At 40.5% G+C, this 25,187-nt stretch overlaps 1 protein-coding gene across 1 annotated transcript in view; it reads right to left on the reverse strand.

The window, feature by feature from the left end:
* Hspa4l (heat shock protein family A (Hsp70) member 4 like) overlaps positions 1 to 21,236 on the reverse strand; it is a 47,943-nt gene extending 26,707 nt beyond the window's left edge. Inside the window, exons 1-8 of the mRNA XM_041659180.1 lie at positions 20,886 to 21,236; positions 15,266 to 15,323; positions 12,628 to 12,768; positions 7,484 to 7,606; positions 4,243 to 4,342; positions 3,784 to 3,917; positions 681 to 925; positions 469 to 545 (exon numbers count right to left, since the gene is read on the reverse strand). Of these exons, the coding sequence (XP_041515114.1) occupies positions 469 to 545; positions 681 to 925; positions 3,784 to 3,917; positions 4,243 to 4,342; positions 7,484 to 7,606; positions 12,628 to 12,768; positions 15,266 to 15,323; positions 20,886 to 20,992 (985 nt within the window). The 5' untranslated portion in view covers positions 20,993 to 21,236. The remainder of the gene's footprint in view (positions 1 to 468; positions 546 to 680; positions 926 to 3,783; positions 3,918 to 4,242; positions 4,343 to 7,483; positions 7,607 to 12,627; positions 12,769 to 15,265; positions 15,324 to 20,885) is intronic.
* Positions 21,237 to 25,187: the final 3,951 nt, after the last annotated feature.

The raw sequence follows: 25,187 nt of genomic DNA on the forward strand, positions 1-25,187 counted from the left end.
AGTTGTTAGAACGTACTTTATATGTAAGTGGATTTTTTTTATTTGCTCACAAGAAGGTTAAAAAAACCCAGTAATTATGGAAAAGGCAAACTCTAACACTGTGTGTGTGAAACCACTGTGGTCCAGACATCAGCGACAACAAGGACACAACTCACAAACTTTGAAGCTCTCCAGCGGTTACCACCTTTCTAATTTCCACTTCTAACTTTACTAAAACTATTCTAAAAGTTATCCTCAAGACAGCAATTACACCCTGATTTCTAATTTAATGTCCTACTAAAGTCTTCCATAATCACTTAAATATCCCAAAATATAGTTAGCTTGTTTATGATATAAACAATATTATAAGCAAGGAAATGCTCAGAAAGCAGGAATTCTAGTGTCTTGTTCTACGAGTGAATAAATTGTAATTTCTTTTTAAAAATGAAAAACACAAAACTTTTAAAGAACTTGGTCATTTCCACTTACTAGCTTGGTCCATTACTGCTTTTAAAGGTGGTTCAACCCTGGCCAAGAGGGAAGCACACAACTGTTCAAACTGAGCCCTGTAGAAAATGAAATAAAAATCATTTTGGGGAAGAAAAGTTGAAGACACCCTCTAAAACAACAGAACTAGGGAAAATCCCAACATGACCCAAAGGGAAAATCAGCAAGTGCTCTTCCAAGCGAACACACGATACCTGTTCATCTTACTAGAAACATCGAGGTCGTTCATGAAGCACTCGATGTTCAAAGGAAGATCTGATGCATTTGCACTCATCAGCTTCTTCAGCTTCTCACACTCCTGATACAGCCGCAACAAGGCCCGAGAGTTCTCCTTGACATTGATCTTATATTTGGTCTTGAATTCATCACAAAAGTAGTCCACTAAAGCCTCATCAAAGTTCCTGCCACCCAGATATGGGTCAAAGGTAGTAGCCAACACCTGTTTAGTTGAAAGAAAATAATTAAGTTTTCCAATATAGTGTCTTGGTTACTTTTTTATTGCTGACAAAAGGCATGAACAAGACACCTTATAAAAGAAAATATTTAATTTTGGGCTTATAGTTTCAGAGGATGAGTTCATGATCATCAAGGCAGGAAGCATGGCAGCAGGCAAACAGGTACAGCAGAGGCTGAGGTATTTTATCTTGAGACACACCACAAGACAGAGAGAGCTGACAGTGACACACCTCCTCCAAGGCCTCACCTCCCACTCCTCAAACAGTTCAATCAACTGACAAGTATGCAAACATTGAAGTCTATGGTGCTGTTCTCCTTCAAACCACAGCACTCCATTTCCTAGACCCTATAGGCTTCTGGCCATATCATAAAGCAAAATACATTTGATCCAACATCAAAAGTCCCCTAGTTTTTTTACAGTTTAAAAGTCCCAAGTCTCTTCTGAGACTCAAGGCAATCTCTTAATTGTAACCCCCTGTAAAATAAAAAGCAAATTACATACTTCCAACAAACAGTGGCACAGAATATATACTGCCATTCCAAAAGGGAGACATAGTAAGGAAATACTGGACGAAAGCAGGAACAAAACACATCAGGGCAATGTCCAAATCCTATAAGTCGACATCTCATGTCAAAGTACATAGAAGGCTCTGCCCTTTCAGATTTCTCTTTCTTAGGCTGCTTCCACTCTCTGTGAAGCTCTCGCTAGGAGAGGGTTAGAGCCTATAACCACCATGGCAAGGACCATGGCTGCAGGTAGGCAGGCATGGCATTAGAGCAGTTGCTGGGAATTTACATTCTGACTCACAAACAAACATAAGGGAGGGAAGGAGAGAGGGAGGGAGAATGTGAGAGGAGCACAAATTGGGAATGGCAGAGGCTTTTGAAACCTCAAAGCCCACTCTCAGTGACTTCCTCCAACAAAGCCACACCTCCTAATCCTTCCCAAACAGTTCTACCAACTGGAGATCAAGCATTTAAACAATAAGCCTCTGAGAGCCATTTGCATTCAAACCACCACAAACAAAAAACAAAACCAAAAGCCAAAGGTCAAAAACCTCTCTAAAATTGTAAAAGCAAAGGCCATCCAAAAGAACTTGTCAAATCACTGGGTGCCAAATGTTGGGATAAATTATTCCTTGTACCTGACTCAAATAGCCCACTCCTCTTTGTTATCTGCTCTATAGTTACACAACTCTATAACATAACTAGAAGGACAATTCTAATTTTGAAATAACTGAGTGACAACTAAAATTTCATTAGCTTACATTCATTGGCTCTCTAATATACTGAACCCCAAATGAAGTTTAAGGACAAACAGCAGTTCTAAGTGCTAAGTGCACACAAGAGTAAAACATCCAAGAAAAGATATCAAAAAACTGGATCAACAGTATTATTATGTAACCATTCAATTTCCAGATTAGTAGTTAAGCCTTTGGCTACGATCTTTTAGAAAACCTACTTATTTTTTTACAATAATGTAAAACAAAGAAATACATAAGCAAGTAAAAATGGAAACAGAAAAAGAGAATAATTTGCTCCTCACCAGACTACCAGTTGGTTTCTGTGTGTAGGCCAGTAAGTCAGACAACTCCAGGATATCTAACCCCTCTTCCTTGTGAAAAAATGGCTAATTAACCTTATGATTAGGGAGTCATGTTTCTGTAGGCATGGTTCCTTGGCAGTTTCTTCTAAGATGAGATATGACATTAAGATGCAAGTACTATTAATGGCATTATCCCAACAGACTCACATACATTCTACAAATGTATACATTCCATAGGGTCCAGTGCTGCCCAGCATGAAATGCAAAATCATCCTTCCATGTGATAATGCAAGGGTGTGTTTACTTAAGTATCAGCGTCATAGTCTTTATCAGACTTCAACAGGACTCAGTGATGAAAAATGGATAGATAACTACATTTAAAGTAGAAAAAGGAAAAAATCCACTGTTATTCATAAGCTAACATTTAAGAATAGAGGCCAGGAATTAAGTCAATTTATACAAAAATACTATAATTTCATCACAAACTTCCTTTGTTTTTCTGATTATAAGGATTTTGTTATTGTACCATGAAGCACAAAACAAAGGACACACTTGATAGATGAACACAAAAACAAAAACATATAACACAGAAACTACTAAATGCCACATATTTCAAGAATTTTACATATACAAAAATCCTAGGAGAAGCTCCACAGGTCACGTAGCCTACAGGTCTCATAGGAAGTTCCAGGGATGCAGCTTCTGCAAGTCACCGTGCTGCTGGGTGGACTTTGTGATAACGCAGAGCCTTTGGGTCACCCATGTCCTTGTCAGAAGCTCCTTTACTCTATAAACTCTCTGCTTCACTTTTTTAAGAAAAAGGCAACTTCTAGGACGTTGTTAATAGTAAAGAGAACCTAAGGTCAAGCAAAGTTAAGAATATATGTATGTATATATATATATATATAGTCCCTATATATATATATATATGTATGTATGATGTATAATGAATAGTTTTCAATCTTTTTGTGTATGAATGCTTTGCCTACATGTGTACGTGTGCACCACGTGCATGCCTTGTGTCTTTGGAAGTCAGAAGAGGGCCTCAGAGCCATTGGAACTGGAGTTTCTGATGGTTGTGGACCACCCATGGTGCTAGGAACTGAACTTGGTCCTCTGCAAGAACAGCAAGTACTCAACTGCTGAGCCATCTCTCCAGCCCTGCCTTAATGGTTATGTTTTTAACATAAGAGGCAGAATAAGACCTTCAGCCCACTTGTTAAGGGTGTGTGCTCTTTACATAATGTATGCTCTTACTCATCGAAGTTATATACAGAAAGTAATGAGTTACTTACTTTAAGTTTTCCTTTGTTAAAAGCACAAACAGAGACCTGGTAGGCAGAATGCCCCATGTCAATAAACACAACATTCCTTGGTTTTTCATCTAATGAGGGAAGATCCTGTTTATAAATTCCATATGCCAGCGCCACTGTATAAGAACAAACAATAGGTTAATTCTTGTATAGCTGTCCTTTGGAAAACAAGACAAAGTCATGTTTATACTGCATTCTAATATACAATACAGTAAAATAGATTCAACCTATAGTAACTTTTCACAGATTACTTAACATTTTATTTTCCCTACTCAGTTGTCAAAACAGTAGCCATTCTTTAAGATCAAATGTGAATTCGACCTCTGTCAAAATTCTGTATTCAAAGCAACAAATTATAAATGATGTCAGAGTTTTAAAAAGCTGTAGAGAGAAAAGCTGCTAACTGTTTTCTGATGGTAGTTTTCAAGTGGCCATACCAACCTGCAGTGGTTTCATTCATCAGCCTCAGACAATTTAGGCCTGCAACCTGAGCTGCCGCCATCACGGACCTTCTCTCAGCATCAGTGAAAAAGCTTGGGATCTGGTAAGAACAGTCACAAGTTACTGCCTCGGTGCCACAGACTTTACTAATAACCGCGGAACACGCAACTTTAAATCAACGTAAAGTACTAGTGTAGGTTCTTAAGTCTGGCAGTTTCTGTACCACACAGATGGGATCTGGAGTTTGAATACCAATCTAATTAGTATTGTAGGATCCCCAGTTCTGTTTATTTCAAGGAGCAGTGTTAGTCTGCTTACTGTGGTTTGGACAGCTGTCTCTAAGACTCGGGTGCTGGTCCTCATTGTGACTTTGTGGAGGTGGACAGTGGTTGAAGGTGCTTAGATGAACTGAGAGGTATGCTCTAGGAAGGGATGGTAGACCTCATTTCTGTCTGGACACTTGTTTGGCAATCTGGTCTTTTCTTCATACATACTCTTGCCAATGATGCTGTTATGTCCTCACCATAAAACAAACTAATAGTTTCCCATTATTAAATTCAGCTTCCAAAAGCTAATGGGATAAATAAACCAGTTTTCCTTACAAAGTTAGCCTGCCTACAGTATTCTGCACAGCATTGAAAACATGATGAATATATTAGACTATTAAAATACTGGTCCTGGGCATGGTGGTACACTCCTTTAAACCCAGCACTTGGGAGGCAGAAGCAGGAGGATTTCTATGAGTTTGAGGCCAGCCTTCTTTATATAGCTAATTCCAGGTCAGCCAGTGCTACATAGTAAAAGCCTGTCTCAAAAAAAGTAAGTTAATAAAATACTAGTCCATCTTTAATAACAAAAATTAAAACCCTAAGACTCCATGAAAATGAAATTAAGTATATGTAATATAGTATATCTCATATAATAGAATCCTAAGTAGCTAAGACCGTCTCGATTTCCACTGTCATGGAATAGTATATTATGTTAAAAAGGAAATGCATGGCTCAGTGGTTAAGAGCACATGCGACTCTTGAAGAGCATAATTTCCTGTAACTCCAGTTCCAGGAAATCTGAGGCCTTCTTTGGTCTCTATGGCGTGGCATGCACACTGTCTCCACACAGACAACCAGGCATGCACCCCCCCACCCCCCCACATGGCTATACAGAGCATAATTTCATTTCTGTGAAATGTATATACAACTAGAAGATGAAATCCAACTGTTTAAAATGGTTATATTTCTAAGGAGAGAAAATATATATTGCAGGAAGTTATGAAGACTATTTTGGCTATCAAAAAATATTGTGTTTATACTAAAATGTTAACCTTGGGCTTAAAATGTACAAAAATTTATTTATTTATTTATTTAACCCCACCTCCAATTTTTAACAGGGTTTCTTTGTGTAGCCTTGGCTGTCCTACAATTAGCTCTGTAGACTACAATGGCCTCAAACTCACAGAAATCCACCTGCCTCTGCCTCCCAAGTGCTAGGATTAAAGGCATGTGCCACCATCACCCATATTAGCCCCCAAAATTTTAAAGATAACTATTGAATATATTAATGTAGAATATTCCTCAACGCCTTCATGACCTGATGTGCAGTCTTCCTGCCTCAAATTCTCAGAATGCCAGGATGAGTATTGAGTAACAATACCTCGCTTAATATTTCTTTTACTATGATGTATATGTGGGGGTTGTGCAATGCCACAACATGTATTTAGAGGTCAAAGAACAACTTTGTGGAGCAGTTCTTTCCTTCTCCCTTCACATGAGTTCAGAGGATTGAATGCACATCATCAGGTTTGAGTGGCAAGTGCCTTTACTCAGAGATATCTCACCAGCCTCCAACTTAAGCCTTTTGTTTGCTGTTGTTTTTATGTATTTAGACAGGTTCTCACTATATATCTTGGCTGTCCTGGAACTCACTAAGTAGACCAGTCTGACCTTGAACCCAGAGATTTATCTTCCTCTGCCTCCTGAGTGCTGGGATTAAAGGCACATGACACTATGCCCATCTTAAATTTAAGTTTGAAGGTTTTTTTTTTACTGTGTTCTGTTAGATGTGCTTATGGTCCTGTACATTAGTATTCTTCTCCTGACAAATCTATAATTCATATATGTGGTTTGTATAGTATTCGTGAGGCAATTTATGAACCAAGTACTTTTCTGGCTGCTATGGATACAGCTCCACAGAGCAGTAGAGCACTCTCATATGCTTACAGCCATGAGAAACGGGCCTAATGACAGCTGCACCACTCTCACACATGCATTCCAAGTGGCACCATGAGGAGCTGCAAGCACACTCTTGGGAATTGAAGTACCTCGATTCTCTGTAGTACGGACAGGAGGAGGCAATACTCTACTCTTGTGGGGGAGCTCAGACTTAACACACATAAAATTACCACAGTGCCTAGCTAATGGTAAACACTCGTATCTGCTGTTTCTAATGGTTACAAAGCAAAATACTAAGCTCTTACATTTCTTTCAATTAAATTTAAATAACGAAAATATTTAATAATTAAGTTCACTAAAAAGTTAATAATCTAATTCTTTTTTTGCAATATGAGACTCCTAACTTATGTACCCGACTTTAATCACACTAAGTAAAAACATATATGATAAAAAGAAGCTAACAATATTCAATGATATTTAAGAGGTAAGCCATGGCAAATAATTAAATATTTTATTAAGAATTTTAAAAAGGATCCTTAAAGAATACCTGTTTTTTTCCCTGAGACAGAAGTCTATAATTTCAAATTTCTGCCTATAACTTCACACCCCTAACTTTGAATTTTTAAATTATTCCCTAAAACATTAAAGTATTTAAAATCGGGAAGTTAAATGCTACTAGGAAGATTATATTTTTAAGTCTTTAGAATTGCATGCATTTGGCATCTATCTGTGTACAGATTTGTGTGCAGACACATGTGGGAGGGAGCACACATGCAGAACCAGAGGACGGTCCTCAGGACTCAGACTCCACTATGTGGGTTCTGGGGATCATCTCACTTGTTCCTTAGGGAGAAACATCAGTGGCAGGGGCAGCAGCCACTAAAAATATAACACACGCTGGTTTTTGAAGGCTCACTGATTATGAGAACTGACTTAATAGGAAAGTCGACCTAAACTTTATGAAATGAGGTGGTTTTTAAAAAAGTAAAGCCACTGTAAGTTATTTTGTGACCAAAGAGAGAAATTACAAAAAGAAAACCTTTTTTCCTTGATGTCAATACCCTGGAGCTCACCGAGATCACACAGTCGGCCACTGGCTTCTTCAGGGCATTTTCTGAGGTTTCTTTAAGTTTAGCCAACAACATTCCGGTGACTTGCTCAATTGCAAAGGGCCTCTCTTCCTCCAGGTACCGAACCTACAATTAAGATCGATACACTCAGTCACTTATTCACACAATGCGTGTGCACACCACACACGGCAGTGGAAACAGCGGTCCATCCCTTACAGAGGGTCACCAGCAACACGGAGCAGTCTCACGTGTAGCTCCACACCAACAAGCACATAACTTTGGAGAGAGTTCTAAACTCGTGAGTCCTCACCCACAAAAAAACATTCATTTTTATCATTAATTTTCCAAGTATGATGTAAACAGTGAAGGAAAAAAGATAAAATTCTTTTCTTGGTTTTCTCCTCGACATATTTTTCTGTGTAACAGTCCTGGCTGTTCTGGACCTCACTTTGTAGACCAGGCTGGCCTTGAACTCCCAGAGATCAACCTGCATCTGCCTTCTAAGTGCTGGGATTAGAGGTATGCACCCACCAGTGCCCAACAAGATAAAATTCTTAAAAATTAGTACTCCTGGACTTAACACGTAAGCTTCAGCCACATGGTTTTGAAAAGCGGAAATTAATAACACCATGGAAATAGAGGGAAAGAATCCTAATTATTAATCTGTATCAATCTATATACCTATGAACACTGATTTTTGACAAAGAAGCTAAAAATATAAAGTAGAAAAAAGAAAGCATATTCAACAAATGGTGTTAGCATAACTGTGTATCAAAATAAAGAGAATGTAAATAGATTCATATCTATCACCACGCACAAAACTCAAGTCCAAATAGATCAAAGTCCTCAACATAAAAACAACTACACTGAACCTCACAGAAGAGAAAGTGGGAAGTAGCCTTGAACACATTGGCACAGGAGTCCACTTCCAAAATATAATCCCAGTAGCACAGACACTGACAGCAAAATTAATAAACTGGACCTCCTGAAACTGAGAAGCTTCTGTAAAGTAAAAGACATGGTCAACAAGACAAAACAGCACCTACAGATTGGGAAGATCTTTACCAAACCCACATGGGACAGAGGACCGATTCCAAAATATACGAAGAACAAGAAATTTGACATTAAAAGAACAAATAATTCAATTAAAAATGGAATACAGACCTAAACACAGAATTCTCAACAGATGAATCTCAAATGGCTGAGAAACACTTAAGGAAATGCTCAATATCTTTACCTATCAGAGAAATGCAAGTCAAAACAACTCTGAAGTTCCATCTTCCATCAGTCAGAATGGCCAAGATCAAAAACAGTGATGACAGCTTATACTAGAGAAGATGCAGGGTAAGGGGTGGGAGTGAAAACTTAAACAGCTGCTTATGGCGATTTCTCAAAAAAATTAGGAAACAATCTACCTCAAGACCTAGCAATACTGCTGTTGGGTATACAACTAAAGCTTAACCACACCACAAGGACATGTGCTCAGCTATGTTCACAGCAGCATTAATCATAATAGCCAGACCCTGGAAACAACCTAGATGCCACTCAACCGAAAAATGAATAAAGATAATGTGGCAATTTACACAATGGAGTACTATACAGTGGTTAAAAATGATATCTTGAAATTTACAGGCAAATGGATGGATGTAGAAAAAACCATATCGAGTGAGGTAACCCAGACCCAGAAAGACAAATATAATATATATTCACTCATAAGTAGCTTCTAGACATAAAGCAAAGAAAAACCAGCCTACAGTCCACAACCCCAGACAACCTAAACAACAAAGATGACATATATGAATCTACATAGGAAGGAGAAAAATACAAGATCTCCTGAGTAAATTGGGAACATGAGGATTATGGGAGAGGGTAGAAGGGGAGAAGGGAGGAAGGGGGGAACAGAGAAAAACGTATAGCTCAATAAAAACAATAAAAAGTGTTTTTAAACACTTAAACAATAAAAAGTGTTCTTACACTAAAGTTCCTAGGAACATGCATGGAATATATATATTCCAAGACAGTGTTTCTCTGTGTTACAGTGAACTCACAGAGATGCACCTGCCTCTGCCTCCTGAGTATTGGGATTAAAGGCATGTGCTACCACTGCCGGACTTGGATTAGGCATAAAATTTAAAGATTAATGGAGACCAGATATCGGCTACACTTTATTGACTAGGTTGTATTTAGTAATATAAGAGTAGTTTGAGCAAGAACCTGTATTTGAAAGTAATTTAACCTTTATGATGTATTTAAAAGCAACGCAGAACAGGGCTGGAGAGGTAGCTAAGCATCCCAACTATCTGTAACACTCTACCTCAGGGAATCTGGCCTCTGAAGGCAACAGACATACCACAGGCAAAATACCAATGAAATATAATACAAAGTGATCTGAAGAACTTGCATAAAACAACTGCTTTGTTGCTGTTTGAGATAGGATTTCTCTGTGTAGCCCTGGCTATCCTGGAACTTGCTCCTAGTCTAGGCTGGCCTCAAACTCGGAGATCTGCCTGCCTCTGCCTCCTGAGTGCTGGGATTAAAGATGTGCACCACCTTGCCTGGAAGACAAGGATGTTCAATTTACCCAATATAAGCCTATATTCTTTACCTATAGATCTCAGAGTACAGCTTTATTCCATGACACCAACCTTTGAAATAATTCTGGAAAATTTTCTCAAGCCTAGCAATATATTTGGATGTGTAAATACATAAAAATCAATATATATCTAATGATACACTAAAATTGTTTTTTAAATGTTTTCCAATCCATGTAGAAGCACACAACAAATGCTACTGAATCTCTGCCTCTAAACTAAGGGGTACAGAGGAATGAATTACACTGAAGACAGTGAACCAAGCCACATCGTTTTACAGTAATAGGCTGATGAGGTGCTAAGTACTTCTTTGTATAAGGGTATTTGAAGGTTAGATGAAATAAGTATTAAGTACATTCAAGCAAATCTGTAAAAAAAAAAAAAGCAAGTGAAGAAAATACAGAGAGCTGACTAGCAGTCCTCAGCTTCCAAAGAGGGAGACAGTGGAACACAGAACCAACACTTTCAAAACCTTTAGCTATCAGATAGCCACTCAGTATGAATATACAAAATTTTATTGCTTGAAAGTTAGTTTTCTTTTAAAAACTTAGTTCTCAGATGGGTGGTGGTGGTGCACACCTTTAATCCCAGCACCAGGGAGGCAGAGGCAGGTAGATCTCTGTGAGTTTGAGGCTAGCCTGATCTACAAGAGCTAGTTCCAGGACAGGCTTCAAAGCTACGGAGAAACCCTGTCTCAAAAATCAAAAACAAACAAAAACCCATACTCTCCTCAGCCCATTCACACAATCTATTTTGCATGTGTGTGCATGTATGATTTTTCTCCCTAGTGCCGGGAACCAAACTCAAGCCTTTGTGCTTGTGAGACAAGTATTTGGCTACTGAGCTAAATAAATCCTCAACATTTTTGCTTTGTTTTAAAGAGGAAAATCAAAATTTTTTAATGAGCTTAAATTGTAATCTCTAATAGTTAAGACTGTTAGGTGGTCACGAAAACCTAACCAATATCTGACTTAATTTTCCTCTATGTTACTGCTAGCATAGCTCATTATCCAGCTCCACTTAACAAACCTTGACCTTCCACATTACACCAAAGTATGGCTTCAAGTCTTTAACCTCTGATGGGGCATCCATGAACTATCTCAACAGTTTCTTTCTCTTTATTAAAGCATGCTATCCACTCTAGTCATAATCCTCTTCTAAAACTGGAAATACAGGCATATCCATAGCATGGACACATCAAGCTTAGAGTTATTCAAAATAGATTTAGGGAGACACAGTCACATAGCATAAAGTTTCAGGGAGTATACTTTAAGAGGGCGACAAAATTGTGCATGGATCTCCACTTTGCATGGATCTCCACTTTCTACTTGTACAATATTTTCATCACCACACCAGAAACCTCCTCATGGTTGTTAGTTATATGTCCCATTTCCCCTTCTTCTTAGCCCTTAGCAGTCACTAATCTTTCTGTCCATATGAATTTACTGACCCTGGGATACTCAAATAAGAAAGAATCTACTAAATTATGTGGGCTTTTGTACTGGGGTTCCTTTACTTAGCATTTTTCAAGTTCTTATACAGTGTGGCATGTATCAGTACTTTCTCTTAAGATTGCATGCTATTTTACTATATAGGTGTATTTCATCATAATGGACAACTTTATTTCTACGAATCACACCGTTAATATTATGAACATTCATGTACAGAAATTTTGTGGACATATTTTCAACTCTGGGGGTTTGTAAGGAGTAGAACTGTTGAGCCATACACTGACTGTGGTTTATAGTATCTCACTCGTTTGTGCTGACCAATTTCTAGACCCCATTTCTTAGAAGAAAGTTTGCTTTACCACTTCACTTCTAAATATTACAAGATTCTTGTAAACCTGAAAACCTGCTGGCAGCTCTACTACTTTGGAGGTGTACTCTTCTAAGTTGCACATGGCTCTGCTTTACTCCCAACCAGTCTCATCTACTGGCCTTCTCCCAGTGATAGTCACTTCTTATTTTACACACACAAAAAACCTGTTTTTAAAAGCTACTATCTACAACAGAATGTTTTGCATTCACTAAAATTACCACAAACTTGACCATCATGCAGGCGTTGTCCCAGTTTATGATAAAACACCATGACAGAACCAACTTGGAGAGGAAAGGGTCTATTCATCTTACAGATGTAGTCCATCATCCCGGGAAGTCAGAGCAGGAACATGGAGGCAGGAACTGATGCAGAGGCCACGGAGGAATGTTGTTTACTGGCTGTCTCCTCCTCATGAATTACACAACTTGTTTTCTTATGCCCCAGGACCCCTATCTGCCCAAGGTGGCACAACCACACCAGGCTAGATCCTCTCACTTCTTTAACTAAGAAGACTGTATTACAGACTTACCTGTAGGCCAATAATTGAGGCAGGTTCTCAATTTAAGATCCCCCTTTCCCTAACTTGTGACAATTGACAATAAATTAGCCAGAACAGATAGATGCTCAAATGTACTGTCTGAGAAACAAAGTTATACTTCAGGTTATAACAGTAACATTCTCACATTGATCTTTCCTTTAAGGGCACAGCTGTACTCTTGCAAACACAAAGCTCACCTTAACTCCTGCACTTCCATTGGGCATCTTCTGCAGTTCATAGGGAAGCCTGACTCTCTCCGTTTGCACAATGGGGTCATCAAATGATCGCCCATGAAGCTTTTTGAAGCCATGAATTGTATTTCTTACATTTGTAACTATCTGTTGGCAATAGACATGTGAATTTATCAATTAGTTAATAAGGCAAAATAAGGTAATAATCTAATACTTAAAACCACCAAATTCCTATTCTCGTATACTCAAGTTCAGAATTTTACTTTATTCATTCTCTTGTTGTCCAATTAGAAAGTTATAGTTGAGCATGCATGTATCTTAAGTGTTATCTTTGCAGTCTCTTCTTTTCCTAGAAATTAGTGAAAGAGACAGTATAAAACCTGAAACTTTTCAAACAATATGGTGAAAATCTATTGACAAATCATCACTGTTTTCAGTACTTTGAAAAAAATTTAGGTGTATGGGTATTGTGCCTACATGTACGTCTGTACACTACTTGGATGTCTGGTGCCTCATAAGGCAAGAAGAAGGCATCAAATCTCTGGAGCTGGAATTATAGCTCCATATGAAGCACCCATATGGGTGCTGGAACCAAACCTGTGTCCTCTGGAACAGAGGAGCAGCCAGTATTCTTAACCACTGTGCCATCTTTCCAGCCCATTCTCAGCACTTTCTATGCAGTAAATTTTTTGTTTGATGTTGTGTTTTCCTTTCACTTAAAAATACTTTATTTTGAATTATGTGCATGTAGGGGGTGTGGGTGCCTATGAGCCACAGGGCTCTTAGAGGCCAGAAGAGGAACTCTGATCTCCTGGAGGTGGAGTTACTGGTAGTGCTTGGAAGCTGACTCTGGTCCTCTGCAAGAGCAGTGTGTGCTCTTAGCTGCTGAGACATTTCTCCAAACCTTTCCCCATTTTTTATGTTTTTATTCAAATTGTTTTCAAATCATTTATCTTCCTCTCTTCTCAGTGGCTGTTTTCTTGAGAGATGTCTTATATATTGCTCCCATTGATAAGAATCACCTCTAGATCAATATTTAAAATCCCTCCCATGAGGCATAGTGCTAAGCAACAGTCTTAACTGTAAATGACTAGTATTTTGACAAGCTAATGTTTTGTTCAAACTATATACTGCTACTTAGATGCAGTATCTGCTTTCTTAGTGACCTTCAAACGGATCTGGAACTTCCCTCATGGGATGAATGCATAGGGGTGCTCAGCCAATTTAACTCATGGGAGATTAATAATAGTACAGACTGCTTTAAATAAAGGTTATTTCTGCTAATCTTACAGCACTCAAAATATGATGGTGCTTGAAAGATGGCTCAGAGGCTGAGAGACCTTGCTGCTCTGTCATGAAGACCTGAGTTTGGACCTCAGCCCTGACATCAGGTGGCAGGCAAGGCCTGCGACTCCAGCTCCAAAGCACCCACCACTCTCGGCTGGCCTCGTGTGCACTGCCCCACACCTCTTCATGCACAGACAGACAGATACACACACAGAAAAAGAAACTCTTAAAAACACCAAAATGTGAGGTTTAAAATTAATAAAGGAGCTATTTTAGCAATAATTAACTTTTATATACAATATGAATGTGGAAAACATAAAACACTTTCACATATAAAGCAGAATTAAATGACATTCTTTCAAATTTTTTTTCCTTGGTTTTTCAAGACAGGGTTTCTCTGTGGCTTTGGAACTTCTCTGTCCTGGAACTAGCTCTGTAGACCAGGCTGGTCTTGAACTCACAGAGATCCACCTGCCTCTGCCTCCCGAGGGCTGGGATTAAAGGCGTGCACCACCATCGCCCGGCTTGAGCAAAAGTTTTTAAATAAATGAGTAAATAATTCCCACAAAGTTACGAGGAAATAATGGCACATTAAATTACTGATTTTTCTGAAACAGGATGTCACATAGATCAGGCTTTAAACTCACTTGAGATAAGCCTTGAATTCCTGATGAGCGTAACTCAGCCTCCTTAGTGCTAGGTTTACAGATATGAGAACAGGAAGAAAAGACCCAGCTATACAATAAAATATATGAAATAACTACTAAGGGCTTTGGTTTAGGAAAATAAAGGAAAAGTAAAACAATATAAAGCCAACAAGCTAGTGGGTAAACAGGCAAATTTTAACATTCTATTCATAGCATTTCAGAAGTCTAGAGATATACTTAAATTTCATGATCCACATTAAGCCACGCTGGAAATTTTCTCCTTTGCTTCCCCCACCTTCTTTTACTAAGAACATTGCTTACTAGTCACGGAAGTATTCAGAAGACCACCCCTTAGAGAAGTGACCATAGTAGGACATCCAACTTTACAATTCTTAAAGAAATAAAAAATTATTCTGTAAGTTAAAGCAAATTTATTTCTCCTCCTCCACCTTCTACACCCCACCCTGCATTTTCTTTGCTTTGTTTTGGAAACAGTATCTCATGCAGTTTATGCTGGCCTTTAACTCTTAATCATACTGCCTCAAGAGCTGGGATTATAGGGATGAGCCACCAGACCCAGCAAAGTGTGTCTGACACAATAAAAGGTGTAGCCTCTGCCCTACTTGTAATTCTCAACTATGTGCTATGGTAATCAACCACCATGTAGTTAACTTTCTCCGTGAGTCAAAACAGCCACACTAGCAACATACCTGGCTCTTAGCTGCATTTCCAATGGCTCGAGTTCTGGATCCCAAAGATATACAGGCCCTGAATAAGATTAAAACAAGAGTTCCGCTCTTTATCTGGTACACTGTTTATACAGTTCTCTTTATACAAAAGTAAATTTAAAATAGTTAAAACAATCATTATTTTAAAATCAGGTAGTAGAAATAAAAACTTTACATATTTCTAAACTTTATAATAACAGAATAGTGATAAAAATTTTAGAATTTAAAAAACTGTTAATAATTGACAATACGATATTTGAAAAACTGTTTTTCAAATTCTAATGGCCTGAGTCCTATTCAAAAGTAACCATATTTAGTAAAGAAAGGCTGCTCGGATTTCCACTCTGGCTCTGAGTTACATAAGCATCATTTGCTTCAGTTTCCCATATGGTAAGAGTGCTGACAACACCTGCTCATCAGGTTATGTGAGGACCAGGAGAGAGAACGTAGGTGTTAAGAAATGCTTTCGACACCTGGCCCAATGTAGTTGGAAGTTGCTTGTTCATTTTCTGGCATCCCAGACCCGAAATAATCACACTGGAACTATATTAATTGCAACACTGTTGGCTTAAGTGTATTTCTAACTAAGCTCTTCTATCTTAAATTAACCCATTTTACTAATCTGTGTATCGCCACGTCGTTGTGGCCTGCTGGTAAGGTTCTGTCCTGTGTCTGGAATCTGTCTCTTGCAGTGGCTACAAGGCTTCCCCTTGACTCCACATACCTTTTCCTCTATCTCTGCTTGGAATTCCTGCCTAGCTCTATTTTGCATTGTCATAGGCCCAAGCAGCTTCTTTATTAACCAATGGTGATAAAACATACTCACAGGTTACAGATGGGAATCCCACATCAGCAAAATAAAAATACAAATACTTGTTCCAATTTTTTTGGGGGGGGGGGTTTGAAACAGGGTTTCTCTGTGGCTTTGGAGCCTGTCCTGGTTCTTGCTCTGTAGACCAGGATGGTCTCGAACTTACAGAGATCCGCCTGCCTCTGCCTCCCGAGTGCTGGGATTAAAGGAGTGCGCCACCATTGCCTGGCACTTGTTGCTATTTTAATCACTACATTTTACATGTCACATAAAGACTAACATTTTTTATCACGTGATTGAAGAAAATATTTCCAGGTTTAAGTTTTAACTACAAGAAACTATTCAATCAACAAATACTGTACATACATAAGCTATTTTCTATCCTTGAATAATTTAAAATTTGTTGAAAAATTCAACAGAACACATACCATTATGAAAAAGAACAATCACCTCCATATAATAGTGTAGAAAAAAATTCTTTTTAAAATTAATTTATATTTTTTTAAAAAAAATTCTTTTCTCATTTTACGTACCAATCCCAGTTTTCACTCCCTCGCTCCTTTAACTTCCCCTACCTTCCATCCACCCCACCCGCTATCCACTCCTCAGAGAGGGTAAGGCTTTCCATGGGAGCCAACAAAGCCTGGCACATCACAGGAAAAGCAACTTCTAAATTAAGACTTGAAAAGAGATAAAAGCATTTAATTTATAGCTGTCTTGTGCAAACTGATGTTCCAGGCCATTAGAATTTGAAAAACAGTTTTGGCACCAATACCATATTGTCACAGGTGCTCAAGTTAGACATGGTTTCCCTATAAAGGTTCATATGCTAAAAACCTGATCCCAAATATAATGACACCGAGATGGCAGACCTCTGAGATGTAGTACCTAGGAGCCAGATCATGGGGCACCAAACTCAGAAAATCAGTGCCCATTTTACAGAAGCATGTCAGGCCCCCTCCACATACAGCATGTCCCCTTTGTGACACAGCCAGAGGCCCTTGCCAGAACACCAGCACTGGGCAGGCTGAGTCCTCCAGCCACTAGGATCTGGAGCCAAGTAATTTCCTTAGAAGTTCCTAGGTTGACACTTTTCCCTGACAGTCCCATACAAACAGCATTCCTGATCCTCCCAACCTAAACATCTCCTAGCATCTAAAAACCCATTTCCTCCATAGTATAATTACCATCTAATACAATTTATTCTCCAGCTGAATCTCTAGACCAAATGTGAAATCTGTGAGGGAACGAGGCATTGTCCTCATTGCACCATTCAATGTGGCAGCCAATGCTCACACGTGGGAGATAAAATTTAAATTAAAACAACAAAATTCTGTGCCTCAAAACTAGTCACATTTCAGGTTAGTACACTCGCATGTAGCTAGTAGACATAAAAAATTATACAGAGAACAAATATATATATTAGAAAGTTCTACTGCACTGGCCAGGAGCACTGCCTGCCTGGTGAACAGGAAGGACACTTTCTGAAAGACCAGGAATATGGATCCTAAGGGTAATTAGGAAGAATACAACTTGGTTAGTTTCATAGTTGGGTTTGATTAAGATAGTATCCAGGTCAGACTATATAGGGCCTCAACAACCCAATTATAAATTGAAATGTTTGCATCCAGTAATCAAATTCATTAAGTTTCCGAGTAATGGAGAGAACGATGTATGGTGATGGATAATACGAAACAAAGGTTGTATCTCAGAGCATGGCTTGCTAAGTGCTGACCTATCACACTGAGGCCCACTGGACTTTGAATTCAGCCATCTCTGCATTTGGCTGCTCCTCTTAATTTTTCCACATAAGCTTTAAAAATATCCCTACTTTTTCTTTTCCCTTCCTAGGCTAGATCACAGCATTCTTGGCCTTCTGTGGCCACTGTGTTGCTGCCCGATGAATAATGACACGGGAAGCAAGCAAGGGGAAGCAAGCAAGCATCCATCTCCACTTCCTTGGAGAGCCATTATGACTCTCTTCTCATGTTGCCACTTTGGCTAAACAATGTGTTTGTTTCAACTACAGTGTCAGGGTGTCCAGAAAGCAGAGTTTCTCAACCATGGCAATCCTGATATTCCGGGCCAGATGCTCCTTCTGTTGAGCGAATGGGGCTGTGGTGTGCACTGTGACAGTTGAGTCCACTGGCCTCTTCCCACAAGATGCTAATAGTACCCTTTCTACTCCCACTCTCAACTGTGACAACCACAGTTGGGCAAAGTAACTTCTATCTTAGAACTGCTGCCTTGGCACAGATCTCAAGAAGTTTCTGTAAAACATGATTCTTTAGATGCTAAACTAACTTAGGAAAACATTGCTTTCTTAAGAGACTTTCAGTGCTTATCAGTAAAGGGACTTGAGAAGCTCTTCAGAGAAGAGAAGCCCAAATACTGCTTAACTATCTGGGGAAAATGCTACGGTAAAAGACAAACAGGGAGGAATTGTTCTCAGAATGGCATATTGATGCTATAGGCTCTCAAACATGTTTTTTAGAAAAATAAACTTTAGATATATATAGTTTAATGACAACAAAGAACTTCCAATCTTTTATTATGGCCAAAAGGATTAAATATTTTAACAAATGGAAAAATAATGTAAGTTCTTAATATACTTATTAAACATAAATTAAAAGTTAAATTAGCTTATAACTTGAGGCCATTAACAGAAACCACACAGACAAATACTTAAGCTGATCAGGTATTAGACATAGCAATGCATGCCTTTCATCTCAGCATTTGGGAGCCTGAAGCAGGAGGATCAAGTCCAAGATCACTTCGGGCTACTTACTCAAAATCTTATCTCAAAAAACAAAAGCAGAAACTGATCAGTGATTGTAGATACAAAGTATTAGATTATTAGGCAGAATATTTCAGGATATAGTCTTAATTAAAATTCACCCAGTCCAAACACAAATTCACAATTTTAAGGTTCTTTAAATTGTGAATACCTGGCTAGAAAACTTGTAAACTATCATCTGCAACATACCTTTATGGATGAAGTTCTACCAGACCTCAGTGATGATCATTAAGTTTTATAATGCTCATAGACTAAAAAGACTACCAACGGCATGGAAACATCATAAGTTCATACCACTTATTTGTATTCTGTAATGTCAGATTCCTTACCTATAAGATCAACGTAATGACTGGAGAATCATTTTATTTTGTCTTGTATTAAAACTTGACAGTTTTAAGAACAGTCCTAGGTTTGGCTATTTTCTAATTTGTACCATCAAACCTTATAGCCCCCGAAACAAACTTAATTTAAAAAAACAAAGCAGCAAATCTAGTCACTGGATTTCTTTTAGAAGCAAAATAACTACACTAGCTTATCATTCAGTAAATGCCAATTCTCAAAAACAAAACAAAACAAAACCCAACCCCAACCCCGCACAGTAAAAAGAAACAAAAAGGTAGTTATTGTAACATTACTTGCAAAAATAAAATATAAACACATGAAGGTAGAATGTGGGATGAACTAATAAAATGATTATAAAAACACTAAAACTGATGCTAACTGATAGTACAGAAATACTTTACAGAGAAGTTAGTGAACAGAACAACAGTCTATTTCCCCCTTTCTATCTTAAAAACAAATAGAACCGTCTAGAAGTTTTATTTCTGGATAGAATTATAATTTTTAATTTTATCTTTTCATGTACCAATATTTCTAAGCTTAAGAATAACGTTTTTCTCATAATACACTTAATAAATGAATAAATCCTGAGTAAATTATTGGTCCTGGAATTAAGACGGCTACCTGACTTATATCCACATTTGATTATATAAACATCTAGAATTTCAACAGAGAGGTGATGGTCAATCTTGAAAAAAAGGAGGCCTAAAGCATTCCAGGCTACATCTGGAAAGTAATCATAGTCTTTTGCATTCATGTTTGCATACTGACATATTCTTAAACAACTCCTGGAGCGTAGTAACCTCAGCATTTAAAGATGGTTTAACACTGATCGTGGCTAACGTTAGTTTGCTTTAAAATTAAGTCTGGATCATTTCCTTTCTGTAAAAGTACAGGAACAGATTTTGCCTCATAAAATTACAGGCTACAGGAGCCCACAAGAAGAGTTTTTCACAAGCAAATGTTATTTGTGTTCGTTGCCAATAAACTTCCCACGTTTCCATGACATAACGCTACAAAGTCTTTCATCAAGTTCATAATGGAAGCACTCCACAGTCCTGTTTATACAGGAGAGTCGCCTCTGACTCACCACCCATTCACTCTGTAGAAACACACTTTAGGTCGTAGCCTCTGACCCCAGCAATCTCTAATCGACAGGATTATTAACATGCTCGACCCAGATTCCCACTGCCCAGGCTCTCCCAGAGAACGCACCGTTAACCTAACCCCATCGGAAACCGGTCAGATGGTCTCAAATTCTTAAGGACAACACCTCATCTCGCCTAGAAACAGGCGGACTGCTGAAGAAATACAACAAATGCGTCTAGGGTTAGGATAACTGCCATTCATTTTCTGAGCGTGCAGAGCGAGGGGTCACTTTTCTGGGAAAGCTGTCGCTCAGGGAGCTGGGGGGAGGGTGGAGGAGGGAGGGTGGAACACGCAGAGCTAGCACGGGATCATCCCAGGCCGGGGCGCGCAGGCCAGCGGGGTCTTTCCTTCGTGCCCGGGACGCCGCGGGGCTCTAGCGGGTCAAGGGCGCCTGCGGTCGGCGGGGGCGAGCGAGGCGGCCCGCGGCCCCCCACCCCCCACCCCCGGCTGCCGACGCTGCACCTGTCCCGGACCCCACCCGAGCCCGGGGGGCGGGCGGCACTTACGGCGTGCACCTGTCGCTGTACTCGTTGGCGATGGTCTCGATGCCGCCGCTCCTCGCCACCGCGACGTAGCAGTTGAGGAAGCCGAGGTCAATGCCCACCACAGACATCCCGCCTCCGGGTCGGGCTGCGGGGACCGCGTCCCACTGCGGGCCGCTACCGCGGGCGCTGCGCCTCCTGAGAGAAGCAAAGGAGAGGCCCCGCTCTCCGTCAGTCAGAGAATCTAGGGCAGGGGCGTCGGAACTGCGGAGGTGGAGCCGCCCGCCTGCGCCGCGCCGCCTCCGCCCGGGCCCGCCGCCTCCTCGCCACTGCGGTTCGCCACCCCCAACCGGCAGTTACTGCGCTCTGCGCCTGCGCGCTCGGCCCCGGGAGGCGCGAGCCACCGGTCGGCTGCGGCTCGACGGCCTCGCCCTCGGCCGCTCCCGTCAGCGCTCGGCAACGGCTCGCTACGCAGCGCCGGGTTCGAGAAGGAGCTGGGAAAGGGGGAGGCCGCGGAGCCGCGGGGAGGGGCGGGGCGGGCGGTCGCGCGACGCCAGGCGAGGCCAAGCGGTCTCCGGGCAACCGGGGGGGGGGGGGGGAGCGGGGCGGGGGCGGCGGCCCGAGGACGCCGCTCTCTGGAGCGCCGCTCTCAGCACGGCTCGCCTCGGCGTCGCAATCCTCAGCACCGTCCGCCCGCCCCCATCCTCCCGCGGTCCCCGAGCCGCGGCCTGCTCGCTCACCTGCCGGCCTCGTCGCCCCGAGGGGCCCATGTGCGGCTCGCCCCGAGGCGCCTCCGGCCGCCTCTCTGTGAGGTGGAGCCCATTGTGCGGTGCCCCGGCCACGCCCGCCTCCCAGCCACCCCGCTGCGCCCGGCCCTGGCCTCAGACTTTGAGGGCGCTCGCCATGAAAGCCCTTCTTCTAGGCGTTGACCTGTTGCCCAGTGAGCTGCAGAAAAGAGGCTGCCGTGGGCCGCGTGCTGCCTGTGCGCTTGGACAAGTTTTGCACTTACGAAGGCTGCTCCTTTCCGTGCACATTCCAGCGCGAACTCCGTTCTTTCTCCTCTAGCTCCTTTTTGGTGTCCTCTTCCTTAGGGTCCAGTTCTTCATGCTTCTGCTCACCCTTCTTCTCCAGTTCCTCATGTAAGCCCTGTTGCATCTCCTCCAAGTTTTCGCGTGCCTCCTGTTCTGCCCCGGAAGCAGGCGCGGAGTTTTTATCCGCATGTTGAGGACTCTCAGAGTCCCTGTTTGTGCCCCTTCTTAAGTTACTCAGACGTTTCACTATTAGCACCGCGGTCACGGCAACAGCAGCAAGTGTGGCAATAGCTTTTGCTGTTGTTACTACAATGAATGTGAAGTACATTTCAGGAACGACACCAAGTCACCTGGAAGGTCACTCTTGCCTCAACTGCAGTGTCTTTAAAGAATCTTTCTCGTCCAGAGTTTGCAGGAGGCATGCTCCGTCCCATTCAACACTTCCCTAGGAGACCTCGCGACTTGGCTTCCCAGCCAACTGTGCGCGCACAGAGCAGGGATTGGGTGCTTCCGGCCCTTCAGAACTCTGAGTCTCAGTGGCTTCCACTACTTCGTTGCCTCATTATTATCCTCAGGGATGATGATCTATCACTTGCTAGATTTGTTCCTGGATAACCTTGAAACTCTCCTAGGATCACAACTTCCATTTTGTATCTATGATGTCTTTGGAACCTCGGGTGTTAAGTTTTTTTTTTCTCTTTAAAACAACAAAACCCTTAAAATATTAAAAAGAAATCATTGATGCCAGAAACAAAGAGTTCACACTCTTTATAGCTAACAGGAGGAAATGGCTACTTAGAAGTTAAAACAGGAAAAGTTTTAGTTTTTTTTTCTTTTTCCATTCTTAATTTTGCCTATGTCATTTCCTTGGTTCGTATCACTATTAAAAGAATCAGCTTTTGGTTTTCTGGCCTTTATGTTTATGTCTTCATTTTGTTGTTGTTGTTGTTGTTGTAGCTGCTCTTTACTGTTTCTTTTTGTTCTTGCCAATTGGGGAATTGAACCCAAGATCTCACGCATGCTCAGAAGCATTCTGCAGCTGAGCTATTGCCTCAGCCGGGTCTATTTTCCCCTTTCCTAATCCCTACAGCTAAAGGTCTGCTTCACTAATGTGCTGGTTGGTCTCATGCCAATTCGACACAGCTAGAGTCATTTGAAAAGAGGGAATCTCAATTAAGAAAATGCTCCCACCAGACTGGCCTGTGGTACATTTTTTAGTGATTGATGTGAGACCTCCCAGCCCATTGTGCATGGTGACACCCCTGGGAAGGTGATCCTGGGGTGTAAAAGAAAGTAGAATGAGCAAGCCTTGAAGAGCATGGCAATAAGCAGCACCCCTCCATGGCCTCTTCATCAGCTCCTGCCTCCAGGTTCCAGCCTTGACTTCCTTTCACAATGGACTGAGATGTGTGACGTCTTTTTATAACAGATTGAAATGTGGAAGTGTAAGCAAAATAAACACTTTCCTTCCCAAGTTGCTTTTGGTCATGGTGTTTTATCATAGCAATAGAACCCTAAGACAATGTTCAATGTCTTATAATTCATGTATATGAAGCCTTAAGACAATTCCTTCTAAATATTATTTTAGCTATAATCCTACCCAAATTTTCAAACATTGAAACAGAAGAGTGAGAAATGAAGATTAAAAATACCTTATTGCTAGTAACATTAATGTCTGCTATATTTGTGGATTGGTGATTATTGAACCCCAGATATAAGGAAATTTACCTACCTAAGCATAGTGTAATTGACATCACATTCAAGCCTCCTCCTATAAAACTTAGATTAGAAGGAAGAGTGGAATGTATGTAGACTCACAAGTGAAGTAAAAAGGGGGACAAATTATCCCCAAATTCACAAAAGCCAGCATTTTCCTTTCAAAGCCAGTAAGCACTCAGCCAGGTTTATGATTTGTTATCTCACTACTTCTTACATATCATTCCTCGGTTCAGGTTAGTAAATCTTTCAGCAAAGGTCTCTGAATGATGAAACATTTAAAAAAATATTCTCTTAAAACAATGAGAGTCATAATTTAGCTGGATATAACTTTTAGGGGGTACTGGTGATTTTAACCCAGGACCCCATGCATGCCGAGCACATACTTTACCACTGAGCTACATTCCCAGCCCCTAGAATTAATTGACAGTGTTTTCCCCTCTTTGGAGATCCATTATCAAGGAATAAAGTTTTTAGTTGGTCTGTTTTTCCTATTTTGGCATTTCATTAATTATGAGTCTGTGGATTTTACTTATTCAATGTATATTTCGTTAACCTTTAATGCTTTTCAGTTTTAATTTTTTCTTTGAAATAATGATGGGAGCACTGGAATAACAACAGCTCAGAAGCCAAGAGTGATTGCTGCTCTTCCAGAGGACCCGGGATGGGTTCCCAGCACCCACGTCAGTTTGCTCATAACTAGCTGTAATTCTACTTCCAGTGTGCACACATTGTGCTGCACATTGGCTCATGTAGGCACACACAAATACATAACATATTATTATAAAAAGAATGGCTTCCATCACGACATTTTCATACACAGGTATCATTGTACTTGGTGCAAATTCACCCTTCAAGGTGGTTGAGAATCTTGAGAAGTATAAACCACTGTTCCTTTTGCTGATGCCTCTCACTCCTTCCTATTTCTTTCGGATTTAATAGAATCCACGGAGTCTCTTCATTCAAGCCTCAGCGATTCTTTGAGCATCTTTTGACACCTGATTTTAACTCCAGTTTACCACCTCCACCTTTACAGACTTGCTTGTATCTTAATACTGCCTCCTTTTTATTAAAAACACAACTGATCTAGTAATTTTAAATATAAATATTCAGTCTATTAGAGTACCCTTTACATTTTAAGGCTGAGTTGCAAATTCATTTGTTGCATTCACCAACTCTGCCACATGATTTTGTTCCCCAATGTTATAACCATAAACGTCTCTTACTGGAGCCTCTTTTATCTGTAGGGTTTTTCTCAACCAAAGTTGTATTTCTTTGTGACAAACAGAATAAATGTAGATTCCTACAAACAACAGGGACCGCATGAGGCATATTCAAATTTGCTAAGACACTAGAGAAGTTTTCGTCCAAAAACAATGGCGAGGTGTCTAGTCAGAAACTACACAGTAACCAAGCGAACCAATTCCTTCTTAGTGGTTGTGAAACAGGAAAGAAAGAGGCAAGAGATGTTCAGCGCATTATTTTTAATTGTTTTTATGGAGTGATACATTTTTCTCCACTCACCTCCCTCCCCTCTCCCCTTTTACCGTCTCTCATGACCACCACGCTCCCAGTTTAG

Source organism: Microtus oregoni, unplaced genomic scaffold (genome assembly GCF_018167655.1).
Source record: "Microtus oregoni isolate MIOR12 unplaced genomic scaffold, Mior012 000010F_ref0000083, whole genome shotgun sequence".
NCBI classification, from domain to species: Eukaryota; Metazoa; Chordata; class Mammalia; order Rodentia; family Cricetidae; genus Microtus; species Microtus oregoni.